Source organism: Amblyomma maculatum, chromosome 2, assembly GCF_055883805.1.
Source record: "Amblyomma maculatum isolate TAMU_Amacu chromosome 2, ASM5588380v1, whole genome shotgun sequence".
Lineage (NCBI taxonomy): Eukaryota > Metazoa > Arthropoda > Arachnida > Ixodida > Ixodidae > Amblyomma > Amblyomma maculatum.
In genome coordinates, this window is record NC_139345.1 from 186684609 (window position 1) to 186703822 (window position 19214).

General features: G+C 48.1%; 1 protein-coding gene across 1 annotated transcript in view; it reads left to right on the forward strand.

Annotated features, from left to right (window-relative positions):
• Nucleotides 1-4310: 4310 nt before the first annotated feature.
• The window catches only part of LOC146200615 (cytochrome P450 3A41-like), a 91117-nt gene continuing 76213 nt past the window's right edge, over nt 4311-19214 (forward strand). Inside the window, exons 1-4 of the mRNA XM_084592409.1 lie at nt 4311-4345; nt 4481-4577; nt 4649-4701; nt 4786-4879. Of these exons, the coding sequence (XP_084448535.1) occupies nt 4311-4345; nt 4481-4577; nt 4649-4701; nt 4786-4879 (279 nt within the window). The remainder of the gene's footprint in view (nt 4346-4480; nt 4578-4648; nt 4702-4785; nt 4880-19214) is intronic.

The following is a 19214-nucleotide window of genomic DNA, read 5'->3' on the forward strand; positions in this document are numbered from 1 at the left end:
ACAGTCAGAAATAGGGCACTATAATCTGCTTTTTGCCATCAGAGATAACTGGAAAATTACAGTCTCACAATTGCATTTGTCGCGATTATGCTAGGATCCCTGGCCTCCTTCACTAAAAATCAAAATTCGGGCTTGTAGAGGAACTAGTCTTTCCAGCTTGTGCTTGTAGTGTACGTCGGTTACTCGGGAGCAATGAATGCTGGACCTGAAAAACTCTTTGGCAAGTAAACCCGAGGTATTGCGGGTAATCTGCACTAGTTAGGTCGTACGGCATTTTTTTTTCAATTCTTGAATGTGTCTTGCCATGCTTCGACGCACGCGTGGGTTAAAAAGTATGCGTTCGTTTTATCAGGGATACGGCCAATGTGCAGGAGGTGTTCATATGATCACACACACTTCATTTTAACCATGACTACTAGGCGTTGGCAGGTTACCTTCGCTTTGAAAGTTGGAGCTCTAAAACCGCGATTCCGCGTATTTATTTACTGCGAGAAATGTTTTCTCATCGATGTCAAATCAGCCGTAATCATTGCAGCAATTTTCTGTATTTACGAAATTTAAACAATCAATAATGATTATAGTTATGATGTAAAAAATAGGGGAACATTTTGCGAGCAACAATTCTTAGCACTGTAACATATTACTCATTTCAATTGTATGCAAGATTTTTTTTTTTCACCTTGCCTGAGTGATTAACTCATCGCTCTCTATGTTCTAGCTACATTTCACTGAAGACCAGTTTGAGCCGCCAGTATTACACGAACTCGAAAAAAAGAAACAGGCCAAACGCAGTTCCATCAATTTTCTCTCACCGACCTGTCCTGAAGTAAAGCAAGCCTCCTCGACAGAGACATGAACCTCGCGCTGATAGTAGTCAGTTATTTCAATGGCTTGCTCTTTTCCAACCTCCATTTATGAGAAAACAAGAAAGTATAAGAATTAAAAGTCAATGTAAAGTTGTCTCGTCAGATATTATGAGATAATAGAGATATGACTGACAACGTAAGTCAATGAAAATTGAAGTATATCAATAGGTAATGGGACGGCATCAGATTAAATAGGAATGGTTATGAATAGTGATAGGTAATGATGGTGGCTGTTACGAATAATAATAGTAAATGATAGTAATAGGCCCGAATAGTGAGGTGATAGTGTTCGTTGCGGATAGTGACAGTTACGATATGTCACTGGCATTAGTAGATATAGTGATAGATAGGATAGCGATAGTTAATGAATTGGCAGTTATATGCTTTCTCATTTCCGCACGTTGAAGACCTATGTGCACCCTGTCATTTTTTTATTTGATTGTTGCGTTCAATGAAATCACGCTCTTTTACATAGCGCATGAGGCCGCAGCATGCTTGCCCCAGAACTTCAGTGTGTCGGCAATAGGGCCCACCACGTCTCCCAGTGTACCCTGCTGTCTTTTAACTACACGCGAAGTCAGTGAGTGGCCGCGTACTCATAAAATTATTTATTTCCTACATCAGCATCATATCAAGACTGCCATGGCAAACCTGTTCCTTACCTCGAAGCGGCAAGGAACAGCTCAAAATTTGGTTTCATATAAAATTAACTAATTAACGCAGATTATCGCGGATCGCTAACTACCACAGTGCCATTACACTTGGCCTAAGCTTGCCAACGGTATACGGTTCGATGTTGCAGCTAAAATTTTGATTTTAATTGCAATTTACTAAATATCAATTTATTTGGCCCAGTAATTGAACAAAATACATGTACAATTAACTAATAATCAAATCTCATGGTTGATCACGTGACATATACATTGCTTAGAGAGATAGCTTGACAGTAGCGAAATAGACTAAGTCCTGCTTTGACCTTCTCTGATCTTGAAGTTCAAAGCACCAGCCTGGATCGTTTTCCGAAGTTTTACCGCGGTGAAAGATTTCACGCTCTTAAAAAACACAATGTCAGAGGCAGTACTAGTTTAGGTGCACAAAGTAAAACCTTATCATGTCATTTAAAAAGTGTGTGCAGCACAGAACTCGCCCGAAAGCTTTGTTTATCAGTATTTCCCATTCAAACAGTTCAAAGAAGAAACCAATCAATTCATGAACTTTATTTTCGGCATTCTCAATGCTTTTCTCGCAATTTTTCAAACATTTTGTGCACTCCTGGATCGCAGACCTGGCCCAAAAGCTCGCGCTTCACTCACTGCTGCGGCCGGCCGGCGGGCGACAAGGAGAAAAAGCGTGTCGTGCGCAGCGCTTGCCGCCGCCGCGCGAGGAGAATCTAGGAGGAAAGCGCGGCGCGGAGGAGAGTGTCGCTACTTTCAAATTATCAAGGGACTTTAGCATCGACCACCGCCGCACGCCATCTCGCGCCGCTCCGAAGACCAAGCGGCGCAACGAGCGTGCGCCATCGCCACGGAGTGAAGCTGCGGACCTCAAATCCGACACCGAAGAAGCCGCTCTCCTTCCCTGCGTCATTTGCGAGGGCACCGCCCCCGACCGGTGCAATTGCTGTTAACTGAGCTCCTCGTACGTGCGGGGAAGACGCTGGAGCCACGTGACTGTGAGCGCCTTCTGACGCATCGCAGCCCTTGTCCGGGATATGATTTTCGCCCCGTATAAAAAACTCTCCCCCCCCCCTCGGAGGGGACCTTGCAGGGAGCATCGTATGGATGATAATAAGTTTAGTTTTATCTGTGGTTTTAATGTCCCAAAGCGAGTCAGGCTATAAGAGACGCGGTAGTAGAGAGCTGCGGAAATTTCGATCACCTGGGGTTGTTTAACGTGCACTGGCATCGCGCAGCACAGTGGTGCCTTGCTTTTTGCCTCTAAGGAAAAGCGGCCGGTGTTCCATTCCGTATCCTTGGGCTCCGTAGTCGCTCCCTAACCACGGCACCCCCAAGTAGGAGCGCATGATAGGTTGATAGCGTTATGTGTGACTTTGGGACGCGGCACTTTGAGGTGCCAACTCCTCTTCCTATCTTACAACGGCATGACGAGTAAATAAAATCTCAAAGTGTGTCTAAAGAACCAGTTCTGTTAAATAAGCACTGCAATATAACTATTACCAGTCTTTCACCTTATCGCCCTTAAGTACCTCTTAGAATATTTCATTGATTTCGCTTACTCATCCGTCTCCTTAGATAGAGAAACGACACATCGACGTTACTTCTTTATTATCAGGTCGGAGTAGCATTGCGTACGGAGCATATATGGAACAATGTTTCATCTTTAGTGCAAATCACCGTGATAAAAAAAAAAAACATTGCCGATGATTACGTTACTTCCTAATGCAAAATTTGAGCACAGCTCATCAGCTGTTTCACCTTTTCGATAGATTGAGGCAAAGACTTCGAGCAAGGCATGTATGTACAATTACAGACAACTGTTTTTATTTTTCACGCATGTTCCTCCAAGAAATACTCCACTAACAGTTCATGACTGTCATGAAGGAAGCTTTCTGGTTGGAGAAATGAAGAGAACAATTAAGTTATCGGGAGGTCGCGGGAGGCAGCGAGTGGGCTTATAGGAACTTGCGCGGCGAAGAGATAACAGCGACTGAATTATGCCGCTGACGCCTCTAGCGAGTCAAGTAAACGTGGTTCGGCGTTTCTGCTTGGGATGCACGTACCGTGATCCGCTGATGCCCAGCCTGCTCCTCGGCAACCGTAGAACACCGTCGTCGCACGCAGGAAAAAAGAAGGGGGGGGGGGGGGGGGGGGGGGGGGGGAGCTGGTCACTAGGGGAAACGCCGAAGGCGACGACGACGTGAAATGCAGGAACGGGTGCCAAGCAGCTGCGCTCTAAAACAAATAATACGATATGTGTTGCCACGCTTCCACGTCGCCTGAAGCATCGTCTGAAACTCATGGCGCTAACCATTTTGACAATTTCAATAGTTACCATTGACTCTCAATGTTCCTAGAGCGCGCACAAATTGAAATATTTCGTCCAAGTTGGGTTTCACAAAGGCTTAGTGGCGGAAGCACGTTAACCCCCCGCCCATAGCATGCATTAGGCAGTTATTCACCGGCCAACTTGAGCTGCGATTGTTGAAAGCTCCCAATCAACAGCTTTCTGATTTTTTTAATATTTGCAAACAAAACCCCTTACATTTCTTGGCTGTAAGCTATACTACACTGCTAAGGTATTTGTATCGTGTCTGGTGGTAGTCGAAGTTTTTTTCGACTCCTTTTCCTGAAACCTTGAATAACCAGTTGTTCGAGCAAATGTTGTTTGGAAAACATTTTAGATATTTCATCGAGTTTTAGCTCCTTAAAAGACGAATGTATTTTTTAATATATTTTTTAACGATCAGTTTTTTTTTTTGGTAGCATGGAAGCAAAGCTTCATGGACAGAAGGGCTCTTGGTGAGGCCGAAATGCAGGGAAAGATCATTTATAGAAATAAAATAAAATGAATTCTATGCACAAACTTCTAGCCTCTCATACAGTTTTAGCCAAGCAATATAATGGCAGCCATTTACGTTCCCCTTTCTTCCACAGCCGAGCATCCCGGTACAGAAATTATTGGAAAGACCATAGTGTTCCACACGAGAAGTTCTCCCTGTTTTTCGGACCGCAGATCAAGCATCTTTTCAAGGTGAATGGAAATCGTGCATTTTACGCCAAAGAGAAGAAAGCTCACCTAACGAGACACTTCTCTTTCCGCAGCCATTGCACCTTGCTGACGAAGAGCTCTACAAGAAACACGGGCGCCTATTTGGGTAAAAATGAACTTTCTTTAGAGCCCTACGCGCTTAAATCGAATCATTTATCTATCTTTCATGCATCGAATGATTTATGAAAAGGTCCTTTGAAGACGGGAAACCAGTGCTCTTCGTCTCTGACCCGGAACTCATCAAGATCGCCCTGGTCAAAGATGGTGTGAAGTCTCAAAGGAGGGTGAGCGTGCCTTTGTAAAACGTTTTGCGGTTAGACAAGGTGTTTCAGGAGATCACACCACTAATTTTGAACATTTTCGGTTTAAGCATCGCAATCATACCGGTGATATAGCGGACATCAGAAAATGTATCAATGATGTTACCTCGTAAACTGGTTAACTAGTATCCAACACCAAACTTCCAAAGTGTCAATTTTGATCCTCGTTTCAAACCGAGATGTGATTTTTAGTATTTTGAAAACGTGTTTGCCCTCAGGACTTTAGCGATACAAAGTTTGGCTATCTCGAGCCAAATGAACAAATGATGCGAACTTTTAAGAAAACCGCGCTATAATCACCCCCCCCCCCCCGTTCTTTACAGCATGCTCAATTTTCTCCATGTTATAATTCCTTATATCGGCCACCTTGCGCTTATTGATTAGCTTTGATATCTCGGCCAATTCGATCTGGTCTGTTGGATTGGAAGCTTTCATACTCTGGCGTTTCTTAATCAAATCTTTCGTCTCCTTAGACAGCTTACCGGTATCCTCTCTAACTATCCTACCGCCTACTTCTACCGCGCACTCAGTAATGATACACCTGAAATTATTGTTCCTTGCCTCCAGGGTAATGTCGCCATCCTCAGTTAGAGCTGAATACCCATTCTGTAGCGAGATCCTGAACTCTTCTGCCCTCCCCCTCACCCCTAATTCATTTATGGGTTTCTTTCTTACTAATCTCTTGCGTTCCTTCTTCAGATTTAGGTTAATTCGGGACCTCACCATCCTGTGGTCACTGCATCGCACTTTCCCGATTACCTCTACGTCTTGCATAATGGCGGGGGTTGAACACATTATAAAGTCAATTTGATTTTTAGTCCCTCCGTTAGGACTGTTCTTTACCGCCTTAAAGCGGTAAAGAAGAAATTGGGCATAGGCAAAAACCAGATGTATGCGATAAGGGACAAAGCGGGCAACGTCATCACTAATATGGAAAAGATAGTCAAAGTAGCCGAGGAGTTCTATACAGATCTCTACAGTAGCCAAAGTAGTCAGGACCGTAGTGAGATTGGCGGTAGGGAAAAACAGTTAGACGTTCCACCAGTGACGAAGGACGAGGTCAAGAAAGCACTAGAAACTATGAAAAGGGGGAAATCAGCTGGAGAGGATCAGATAACTACAGATTTGCTGAAGGACGGGGGGGGATATCGTGCTAGAAAAACTGGCCACCCTGTATACGCAGTGCCTGGTGTCAACGACGGCACCGGAACCATGGAAGAATGCGAACATTATCCTCATTCACAAGAAAGGGGACTCTAAGGACCTTAAAAATTACAGACCAATCAGCCTACTGTCTGTTACGTATAAGGTATTTACTAAGGTAATCGCTAATAGAATCTGGACAACCTTAGACTCCAATCAAGCAAAGGATCAAGCAGGGTTTCGGAAACGGTACTCTACTATCGATCATATCCATGCCATCAATCAGGTGAGAGAAAAATGCTCGGAATATAACCAGCCCTTATACATAGCATTCATTGATTACGAAAAAGCATTTGACTCAGTTGAAACCTCGGCGGTGATGCAGGCATTGCGAAATCAGGGAGTAGACGAGCCGTACGTGAAAGTGCTGGAAGATATATATAGTGGCTGCACAGCAACCATAGTTCTGCATAAAGAAAGTAACAAAATTCCTATAAAGAAAGGTGTTAGGCAAGGAGACACAATCTCTCCAGTACTATTCACGGCTTGTTTAGAGGAAGTATTCAGAGACTTGGAATGGGAGCAGTTAGGGATATGGGTTGATGGAGAATAGTACCTCAGTGATCTGCGATTTGCTGATGACATTGCCTTGCTAAGCAACTCGGGGGATGAACTGCAAATAATGATTGATGACCTAAACGGAAAAAGTAGAAAGGTAGGCTTGAAAATCAATATGCAGAAGACTAAGGTAATGTTCAACAGCCTCGGGAAGGAACAACAGTTTGCATTAGGTAGCGAAATACTGGAAGTAGTGGACTAATATGTCTACTTAGGACAGGTAGTAACCGCAGATCCGGACCATGAAAAGGAAATAACAAGAAGAATAAGATTGGGATGGAGCGCATTTGGCAAGCACTCGCAGATTATGACTAGCAGCTTAGCGGTATCGCTCAAGAGGAAAGTATACAACAGTTGCATCTTGCCTGTACTCACCTATGGGGCTGAAACGTGGAGGCTAACCAAGAGAGTTCTACTTAAGTTGAGAACAACCCAGAAAGCAATGGAACGAAAAATGGTAGGGGTAACATTAAGAGATAGAAAGCGTGCAGAGTGGGTCAGAGAAATAACTCAAGTTACCGACATTCTAGTAGAAATTAAGAAGAAGAAATGGACATGGGCAGGACGTGTAGTGCGAAGAGAGGATAACCGATGGTCGCTGAGGGTAACAAACTGGATTCCAAGGGAAGGAAATCGTAGCAGGGGGCGGCAGAAAGTTAGGTGGGCGGATGAGATTAAGAAGTTCGCAGGGGTCAAGTGGATGCAGCTAGCACAGAACCGGGTTAAGTGGAGAAATATGGGAGAGGTCTTCGCCCTGCAGTGGGTATAGTCAGGCTGATGATGATTATGAATCACCCCCCCCCCCCGTAACGCCACATCATTTATTTCATTTATTTGCCCTAATGACCCGGTGATGTGTATTACATAAGGAGTGCAATTATATATTATCGGCAAGTGTTCAGCACAGGGAAAAATGAGAGCGACAATTGGCGGCCCTAGCGCATGATGGCCGCAGTGCCTTTGGGTAGGTCGTTCCAATCGCGGTGGAAGCCTTTGTTCTACCGTAGTTTCAGTCTCCAATGGTATGGGCAAAAAAATGAAGCGGCAAAAGTAACGGTGCGGACACGTGGTAGAGCAGCTTGGAAAGTATAACGAGTGCGGTGAGATAGGGGGCTGGTGGGACAGCGTAGGGCACCCAGGAAAGGGAACTGTGGAAAACTTTGTGAAGAGGAAAGGCCGGTGATGTGTCGATGAACTGAGGAGTATATTCAACTCTCACTCATTGATATTGTAAGGGTATGAAGAATTAATTTATCTGGCTGATTAATTTTGAAATGCTTCAAGCGCGTTGATAAGCCAAGCGTGATGCAGGCCCCATATGAATGATGCTTATTGCAATTCTCATCTGAATAGAGATTCCTGTGCTAAAACCAAATAATTGTACATGTTCAGAGCATGGTGGAGGCGGTGTCTTAATAATCCAAATGAAATATTACTAGTGATGGGTGTATTCCAGTACAATACATTGCACATAGTGGCGTTTGACGTCTTACATGATAGACAAGACCTTATATGGGCGTTACGGGCTACGTGTGGGAAACCGAGCGGGTTATGGTGGCGATGAAATGGCAAGCGTTTTCATTTATCACTGATAAGTTTCATTAACCAATTGGCACATCATTCTTGAATAAGGGACACGAGGTGATACGTGAATGGAGTTATAATTTGTTAACAGTGACAAATGTGAGCGTTTAGTCAAGAATTCTTCTATTAATTTTAAAATATCGGTAGTTAAGTTCAAATATTAAAGTTTTAGTAGTAAACGTTTATGTAGTACCTTGCCGAAGACTTTCGCATTATCTAGCGAAATACACACCTTTTCTAAACTCCTGTTGTGAAGGAGGAAGAAGTTCTTGTTCTTCTCCCTCGTTGTAGGAAGAAGTTGTTAGGGCCGAGAAAGCCCATGATATTTGTGTAAACATCAGACAAATATTTGGTATTATTTAGAAGCTTCAATTTGTATTGTCGACACCGGATAAAGATGAAAGTTTAATAGTTTTTATTTAGGCGAAAGCTTTTCTTGCTTCATTCGCGGCGTGTACAGATTGTGGGAGCAAAAAACGTCCTCAGCACCGGCACATAAAGCAATCTGCCTTGACCAGAAAACGAACCAGTATCTCTCCGATCCTGAACGGAGTGTTTAAACCATTACCCACGCCAGGGTTTTTTTCTTCATTTCCTGACTTTGTCACACAATATAATCCCAATCCCAACACGATGAGCGCATGGCTAATACATATATTGTGAGCGCAGTGCGAGAACTTTCACCTCTTTCATCTGTATAGATCCATCATCATCGTCATCATCATCATCGCTGACTGCTGCTCGAAGCGTCGCGCGGTGTGTGCCAGCTGCTTCTAGAAAAGAAGACTTTCGTGGAAGTCCTACCTTACAAGTGGCGGAGGTGCGATTAGTATTGCCCACCTCTCGCTTTAGACCCACCTACCTTTCTCCCTGGAGCTCCGTTGAGGCCTTCGCTTGCGTTAACGGCCCTGTGCTATGGATGAGGTCAAAGATTCTCGCTCACTCCCGGCGTCTCCTGCTCCTACTGCGGCTGCCCCTGCTTGGACAGTCACCAACAGCCAGCGCGATCCCTAGATCTTTGCCGGCCTTCGCGGTGAAGATGTCGACAACTGGCTCGACTACTACAACAGGGTCAGTACAATTAACCGTTGGGATGACGCTCACAAACTGCTCAACGTCGTCTTTTACTTGGCCGACGTTGCCAAAACCTGGTTCCTCAATCATGAGGATGACGTCGCTAACTGGCCTGCATTCACGGATCAGCTAAAGAACATTTTCGGCACTCCGGCTGGTCGCTCAAAGCAGGCCAAGAAAAAACTCGAAGCTCGTCTCCAGCAGCCCGGCGAGTCCTATACGTCGTATATCGAAGACGTTCTGGCCCTTTGTCGCCGTGTCAACGCTGCTATGACTGAACCTGAGCGTGTTCGCCACTTAATTAAGGGCATCAACACTGCGGCTTTCAACGCCTTCGTGGTACAGAATCCATCATCCGTGTCTGACATCACACCTACATATCAACATCTGAATCAGGTACAGTCGCTCCGCCTCATGCATGACCCCAGTGATGCGGCTCCCGCATAGATGGACATTTGCGTTCCCTAGCTAATACGCACCATGATCCGAGAGGAGCTCTACAGCCTCACCAACCCCACTGCTGTATCTCCAACTCTTCCACCAGCAACTGTGAATTTGCGCAGCATCATCAATGATGAAGTGACGAATTTCAACTGCACTGTGGCACATACTCCACCTCCTATTGCCTCCCAACCTCCCTTGCCAACCTATGCAGAGATAACTTCACGCCAACCCGTCCCGCCTTCCCCGCCTTTTTCGGCACCCGTGTGCGGTCACGTCGCTGCCATGGCACCGTTGTATCCTACAGTGCCCCGTCCTGTTCCAGTCTTGCGCCTCTTCCGCCCTATATGCTACTATTGTGAGACGTGGCGATATTTCCCGTGTCTGTCGCCGCCGCCAGCAAAACGAGCAACGGGGTTATGCTCCCTTTGAAAATGCCCGCTGGCGCCAGCCTGATGATTCTACTCTGCCCTACTCAGACTTTTACCGGCGTCCTTCCTCTCCTCCGGATTCCACTGATGTTTTACGGGCCTCGCATCCTTCCCGACGCCGGTCCCCTTCGCCTTTTTGCCGCACGTCACGGCTTCGTACTGCCTAGCAACCCTTCGAACATAGAGCGGAAAACAAACCGAAGCAGTTTTTGGAGGGAATGCTGCTTCGAGTTCAAAATCTACAATTCCTCCTCGGCGACCGTCGAATATGTTAGCAGTGATTGTTGAAGGACTGTACATTGAGGCCCTCATCGACACCGCCACCGCTTATTACGTGTTACATTTGGGGCTGCGCCTGGGTATCACACCACTGCCACCAGTTATTAGGTTTGGCTCGCGGCCCCTCGGTAGCGTTGGCCTGGCGGCTCCGTGGCTCGGAGGACGGCATCAACGGTCCCCAGCAAAGACGAGGCATCTTCTACGAAACAACCTTTACTACAGCATTCTGAAGGAACGGGCAGAGAAGCTGATCCGGAGAGAATACACACTCTCACACAGCTGGTGTCTAGCGTCGACTCTACGGCGCCTCAAAGTAGTCTTTGTCGCAACGGAGTATGCCGCTGCTTTTTATAGGCTTGCCAGATCAGAGGGAAAGGGAGAGCCCTACAAGTTCGTACAAGACGAGATGACTCAATCGCAGGTGGCGCGACCGCATCTCCTCCACCTCCTGCAGACGGGCGAGGGCTATGCACTCTGCTTCGAGCGCCGGGCTTGGCCAGCGTTTGCACACACACGCACGCACACACATTTGGCGCGTGGCAAGAACACGCCGAGACGCCCGCGGGAGGAAGCGTTGGGCGGCCGACTGGACGGCGCCGAAATAGCCGAACCGGTCGCTGTTCTGCCTGTAGCTATGCGGTGGCCGCGTCAGCTGTCATAACTGTCGGTGGCGAAACGTAACAGACTGCCCCACCGGGGAAGGGAGACCCCGAAAGGTAGGGGACTGCATCCACTGCCCGGAGGGATTGGGATGTTGCTGCTAGCCGGGGTCGTCCGACTCTGCTTCTCTTGAGCCAGTCAGCCTGAAGACGTCCTTGGCAAGTCCTGGTTCCCAAGGCACTCTGCAACTTCTCTTCTGGAGAGTTTTCTGACAACCCACAGCGTCACAACCACGCTAAAGACTAAACCGGTCAGCCAGCAAGCGCGGCACAATCTTCACTAAGTTATGCCAGACTATTCCCCTCTTATGCCCCCATTTATATTAAAGGGCAGCTCAGCAGCACTTGAAACGCGTCCACAAATTTGAAAACCGCATTTTCAAAAAAACATCACTTCAAATAAAGATAATGAATATAAATTTTCAAAATCCTATGTCAGGAAGAAAAACACCCGCAAGTGAAAACTGAGGCTTCTCAAGTTAGGAGCTCCGATTGAAGCCATCGGTGTTACCGTAGAGATCACCCTTTTCACTAAAGTTTCGGCTGTCCGTTTCACGGAGCAACCTTACCCCCTGTTTCTATGCAAAAAAACGTACGAGCACGAGTCACTCGCTTTTCTAAACAACCTGTTCCTCTCCTAACGTTTTGCGCACCAGTCACGCGTTTTCTCGGCACGGGCGCATTTGTGCCTTTGGGATAGTCGCTTTCTTTTTCGCGATAGCTTCAACTTGTTCCAATGTTTCTCGCGCCTGCATTTCTGCTTTTTTCTACGGCAGCAAGGGAACACAGGCTCTCTGCTTTCTTTTCGCACTCGTTTGTGTTTGCTCTCCTTACGTTGACAGCATTCTTTCTCGCACCCGCCTTTCCGCGTGTTTCGTCGACCGCACTTGAATACTCTCTTCCTGTTGATGCTATCTCTGTTTGAAGCTAGCGGTAACCGGAGCTAGTAGGGAACTGGTGTCGTCAAAGTGGTCAAAGTGCGGAGCCGCGTCTGCATCGCGGCCAGCAGCGCATGACTCACTTTCAGTCAAGTCCGAACAACAACCGCTCATGCCAGCCCCTAAGCTAGGCATTTCCTCTGGTGGCTCGCCACTCACGTTACCCGGGTCCTCCGATGAGCCGCATCGCTCAGCGCTAACCGGTGCACGATCAAGCTCCTTCGACAGCTGGGGCGCTTCGGATTGCGTGAGGGCCTATGTGCACGTCCTCGTTCGTTGGGGTCGCTTTCGTGAATGCAACCTAGCGTGGTATCGGGGCATGAACGATTCTGACTCTGCTGTGGTCGTTCGCTGTCGCCTTCGCAAGTCTCTCTCTCTACAGTGGACGCGCACTCCTCGTCGGTCTGCCCTGGCTGGTCACAACTCGCAGGCTGCGAAGTTACTTTGATCGGCACTTCGTTTTTCTCCGTGCTCTACTCTACGACGAAGCTGATTTCGGAAACCAAAATTCTGTTATCCCGTAACTGGTTTCTACCTCCGCCACGCTCTACACAAACTTCTGCATTTACTCGAGAGGCGGTTCAGTTACTACCAGTTCCCCACTCTCATTTTATAGAACTGTACCTCCTACAGCTACTTGGGTCGGCGTGCAGTTCACCTCGCTTAACTACGTCACTTCGCAATTCTCGCCGTTGGAGCCGGCGCTAACCTTCTCAGCTAGTGGCTCGACTAAGGTAACACGATACTCTTCTGTTAGAGGCTCAGTCGGCTCGCTACTGCTGTCACGTTGCTCGACAGTTTCCCCAAGCTCTAGTTCACTCTCCGGTGCAACTTCGATTTGCTCCGAAACTTCCGCACTGTCTAGCCATTCGCTTACGGCGGCTTTCAACTGATACGCCAAATCAAAGTACGACTTGTAACAATGTTTCTCGCTCTCATAGCTATTCCGAAGATCATAATGCGTTATCTGATATCGAATCAATAATGACTGTTTTAGCTAATCGTAATTTTTCAAGCGGTCGCCATAAAATCGCTTGATTTCTTCCGACGGTTCAGTAGAGAGAAGAGCTACCAACTTCTGCGCCCAACTATCTCGCTCGAAGCGTTTACTTCTACAGACACTCTAGAAGTCTGCCAAAAACTGTCATATCCTCGGCGATGAGGAATGGTGGTGGACCGTCTCGCGGTATTGAACCGTTATAGTGAATGGCATTGAAAGCTTTAATCTTTTCCACGCTCATTCCATGTGCTGAAATCTCCAGCTGCATCAGTTTCCTTACGCGGGCGTCCTCTTTCTCGTGACGTTCCCTATGTTCACGATCCTCTTTCTCGTGACGTTCCCTACGTTCACGTTCATCTTTCTCGTGACGCTCTCCACGTTCACGTTCCTGTTTCTCGTGACATTCCTTACGTTCACGTCCCTCTTGACGTTCGTCAATGATCTCAAGGCATTGCGAAAGCTCGTTATCTCCAGCTTCCAATGCAAGAATAGCCTTTAACACTTCTGGTTTTCTGAGATTGTCTGACAAATTCAGACTCAACGCCTTCGCAAGCTCCAGCAATTTCGGTTTGCGCAAGGACTTCAAATCCAAATCCATGGCTATTCCGAGTGCTGCCTTCTCTACTGCCCACTATTGCCTTGCTGCAATTAACCCAGCAACAACAACACAATTACCAGCTCCGTTTTCTACTTAACAAAATCCTGGCAAAACTCAGTAGAAGAAAGTCCCGCACTCACCAATCCTCGCAGCCAAGAATCCAACGCAGTCGTTCCGCTGCAGGCAACCAGTCATCATACAGGGCTTGTTGCACTGCTACCGGCTTTCCGATAAGCTGCTTGTTGCACGGGTCACGCTTGGGACATCTCCGCTCTTCTCACCAGATGTTGCACCTCGGTCAGGCCTTGCTTATCAACCACTGTCACGGCTTGGTCGTCGTTGTTCCACAGCTCTTCACCAGTTGTCGGACGACGGTCACGCTTGGCTCGTCTGACTTTTCTCACCGATCACGGTTACGGCTTGGTCCTCCCACCGCTGCCACCAGTTGTTACGTTTGAGTCACTCCTGGGTATCGCACCACTGCCGCCAGTTATTAGGTTTGGCTCGCGGCCCCTCGGTAGCGTTGGCCTGGCGACTCCGTGGCTCGGCGGACGGCATCAGCGGTCCCAGCAAAGACGAGGCATCTTCTAACGAAACAACCTTTACTACAACATCATGAAGGAACGGGCAGAGAAGCTTACTCGGAGAGAATACAGACACTCTCACACAGCTGGTGTCTAGCGTCGTCTCTACGGCGCCTACTTTGTCTCTGTCGCAGCGGAGTATGCCGCTGCTTTTTATAGGCTTGCCAGTTCAGAGGGAAAGGGAGAACCCTACAAGTTTGGACAAGGCGAGATGACGCAATCGCAGGTGGCGCGACAGCATCTCCTCCACCTCCTAAAGACGGGCGAGGGCGATGCACTCTCCCCCGAGCGCCGGGCTTGGCCAGCGTTTGCACACACATTTGGCGAGTGGCAAGAACACGCCGACACACGCCCGCGGGAGGAAGCATTGGGCGGCCGACTGGACGGTGCCTAAATGGCTGAACCGCTCGCGGTTCTGCCTGTTGCTATGCGGTGGCCGCGTCAGCTGTCACACATGTCGGTAGCGAAACGTAACCTCCGTTGCGCATTTCTCTCTCTGTTCTTACTTGCGCAATGTTCTAACGCCATACATTGGTCCGCCACTTCGTGGAGCTAATGGACCTCTTATGAAACCCACTGGCCAATGCACAGCACGTGTCCTCATCGATAACCAGCGGCATCATACCGAATTTATTGTGCTCCCCACGAGCGTCTATGTCATGATCTTGGGGTGGGATTTCTTATCGTCGGCGTCCGCCTTTATCTCTTGCCATGAGTGCCTTATTAATCTTGCGAACCCCGATATAATACCGACTTCCGATTGTTCACCACCACACGTGCTCGCAACAGTTGATTTAGTTCTGCCCCCAGAACGCGAGCAGCTGATCATCGTGGCATTGGATTACCCTATCGTTTGCGAGACCTTCGTTATGCTCGCTCCTCGGTGGACCTCCGACGGCCTAGCTCTTGCCTCGTGCCTCACTTCCTTCACCCGTGGTTGCGCGGAGGTTGTGGTCCCGAATACAACTCTCCAGCCGTTCTTACTGCCCACAGGCGCCACAGTTGGGTTTATTTTTGACGGCAATCCCGGTCCCTTTTTCCTGTGCACCATCGCCTGCTGCCAAGCCTCCATTTCCGCCATCCTCTGCGCTCGCAGCCGCCATCAGGCCTGGCCTTACATCCGAGCAGTTCACAGCTCTCATAGACGTCCTCCTGTGGCACCGAGAACCTTTCGATGTGTGCGCCTCAGCTTTAGGGAAGACCTCCGTCAACTCTCATCGCATAGAGACGGACGGCTGTGCATTTCTTCGACGACGGCCGTATCGCGTTTCGGCAGCAGAACGCAAAGTCATTGAGAAGCAAGTTCCTGACATGCTTGCTCGAAATGTCATCCGGCCATCCAAGTGCACTTGGTCCTCGCCTGTGGTTCTCGTTCGAAAAAAAGATGGCTCAGTCCGCTTCTGCGTGAATTACCGGGCATTTAACAAGATCACGCGCAAGGATGTTTACCCTTTGCCTCGTATTGATGGCGCATTAGACTGTCTACTAAGCGCTGAGTATTCCTGCAGTCTCAACCTTCGCTTGGGATACTGGCAAATTCCTATGCACTGTGCAGTCAAGCACGAGACCGCCTTTTTTACCCCCGACGGTCTCTACGAATTTAATGTGATGCCTTTCGGACTCTGCATTACGCCGGCCACCTTTGAGCGCATGATTGATACCGTGCTTCACGGCATGAAATTGAAAACATGCCTATATTATCTCGACGACATCATTGTCTTCTCGTCGAACTTCGTTCAACACTTAGAGCTGCTCAATGAAGTCCTCACGTCCCTTGCCCAGGCGGGGCTTCAGCTGAATACCAAGAAATGCCACTTTGCCATTAAGTCCATCAAAGTACTCAGCCATGTCGTCAGTAAGGCAGCATCCCAGCCTGATCCCGAAAAAAAATGCGGCTGTCGTTAATTTTCCTCGGCCCCACGTCCGAAAGATCTTCGCAGCTTCCTTGGCTTAGCCTCTTACTTTCGCAGTTTTATTCGGAGCTTTGCAACCATTGCGGCCCCGTTACAGAAGCTCGTGTCTTCCCAAGTACTTTACACCTGGTCCACTGAATCTGAAGACGCCTTCAAAGCTCTCAAGCAGGCGCTCACATCCACTCCTGTGCCTAGCCATTTTGACGCGGACGCGCCCACCATGCTTCACAGAGACGCCAGTGGCCACGGTGTTGGCGCTGTTCTCTTGCAACGCAACGCAGCGTCTGAATAGCAAGTTGTCGCATACGCCAGTCGTACGCTTACTGCACCTGAGCGTAACTATACTATTACCGAGCAAGAGTGCCTCGCCGTTGTTTGGTCGATTCAAAAATTTCGACCTTATTTGCATAGTCGCGTTTACCATTGTAACAGACTACCACGCACTCTGTTGGCTCTCATAGCTGAAGAACGTATCGGGTCGACTGGGTCGCTGGGTACTGCATCTTCAAGAGTACACCTTCACCGTCACCTATAAATCTGGGCGAAAACACCTCGATGCTGACGCCCTCTCTCGCTGCCCATTGCTTCCTACTGACGCGGCTCCACCTACGGCCTCTCTCTCCTGCCATCCGAGTAAGCCTTCTGCTGGCTACCTGAATGTTGTACACAACGCTATAGCTCCACTCGAGATCAACGCTGATTTCTCGTTCCTGCAGCTGACTGACCCTTACTGCCGCACAATCATCACTCGCCTCCGTGGAGAATCAGTTGTCCCAAACAGTCGCTTGCGCCGTCAGCTTCTTCGGTTCCGATTTCACCATGGAACACTTTACCGCTACGTTTATCACCCTACGGGTCAACGCTGGGTACCCACTGTACCTCGCTCCCTTCGTTTTGAAATTATGGAGGCTTACCACGAGGACCCCACTGCTGGACATTTAGGCCACTTTAAAACTTACGACCGTATCAAGAGCCGCTACTTCTGACCTGAGCTTTCTGCCAGCGTCGCCAAATACATTTTATCATGTCCGTCTTTCCAGCATCGCAAGCGTTCAACATCCCTCCCCCCCCCCCCCCCTCTTGCCGGCCTACAGCAACCTCTACTTTGCCATCTGTGCCTTTTGACACGGTCGCCATTGACTTGTTTGGTCCTCTTCCTTTGACATCAGACTGCAACCGTTGGGTTGTCACTGTCATCGACCATCTAACGCGGTACGCTGCAACCGCCCCTTTTCGCTCCGGTGCCGCCTATGAAGTCGACGATTTTTTCCTGCGTGCGAGAGTTTTGCGTCATAGAACTCCCCGTATTCGGAAAGACATTTCTTTCTCAAGCCCTTGAGGAAGTACTGCGCGCAGCCAACACCATTCATAAGACGTCTTCTAGCTACCACCCTCAGACCAATGGACTCATAAAGCGGTTTCACCGCACTCTGTCCGATGTGATATCCATGTATATAACCCCTGATCACAGGAACTGGGACAACGTTTTACCTTTCATCACCTACACCTACAATTCCACTGTTCAGCGCATTACTGGTTATAGCCCTTTCTTTTTAGTTTATGGCCGTCAATCATCGACAGTATTCGATACCACTTTCTTCTCTGCTCCCTCCTCTACGTCTGAATCTCTGGGAGAAAAGTTTGCCACTCGTACAGCCCAGTGTCGCCAACTTGTCCGTTCGAACACTGAAGATGTCCAACAAGAACGCAAAGCCCTGTATGATCAACGTCATCGAACTCCCTCCTTTTACCCCGGTGATGAAGTTCTCCTGTGGACACCAGTCCGCATTCCTGGCCTGTGTGAGAAGTTCCTCCATCGTTATAGTGGCCCTTATACAGTACTCCAACAAACGTCTCCGGTGAACTATCGCGTTATTCCCTCGCACACCGTCGCAGATCGACGTCGTCGCTCTGAAGAGATCGTCCACGTCTCGCGCATGAAACCTTATGCCCGTCGTCCCTCAATCCTGTAATCAGCGACCAGGGTGGCCGCTCTTTTGTCGGGGGGATTTGTGGGAGCGCAGTGCGTGAACTTTCACCTCTTTCATCTGTATATATCCATCATCATCATCATCATCATCATCGCGGACTGCTGCTCAGAGCGTCGCACGGTGTGTGTCAGCTGGTTCTATAAAAGAACCGACTATAGTGTACTAGTACACTATAGAGCAGACGTTCGTGGAAGTCCTACCTTAAAATATACGAATATCATCAACAGCCAGTGTTAGCTTGGCTTCGTGACTTTAAAACGCCCGCAAGGCAACAAAGTTTCACCCATTGAGAGCCAGTCGGGGGATTCTGCAGCCGATTTTTTTTTTTGGCAATAAAACAATGCATACTCTCTAGAAAGTAAATTCGAGCAGGTCTCACATCCCTGTCAAAGTGATAGCGTGTCATTCCGGAGCGCCATACACAGTGCAGGCCCACAATCATAACTACATCAAATATAACCCCATTATAATCTATTTGCCATGAACCCAGCGTGGAATATTCTAGCATACTTCATGCCGGACTCGTGGGCAAAGGTCGTAATTCTCGTTGTCTGGTGTACCAATGACAGTCGCGATAACAGTGACGAAACAGTTAGTGGTAATGATAATGGTGATAGTAGCGATCACAATGGCGGGGCATTTAGTTGGTAATCATGATAATGGTAACGATGACGATAGCAGCGATAATTGTGATGCTTAATATGATATTCGATGTTACGATGACCATGCAGTCAATGAAGACAGTCCCGTAAAGCGGCTTTTGCCAGTTCCGCCTTTAAGCAGACTTAACAGCAGTCCTCTAATGTTTTCAAAAACGTCATCAGAACTTTCATCTTTTAAGAACTTTTAAGATCGTCATCAGAAAGAAGTACCCGATGATGACAAGAACCCCGGCGCGGTGCAGTTCGACTGCATATGCAAGAATGCGGTATAAAATGTCGGACGCGGCAGCCACCTCACGATTCAGGCGAAAACCAAGGCACTCAAGCACTGTCGATGTCAGTGCACGTTAAATAACCCCAGGTGTTCGAAATTTCCGGAGCCCT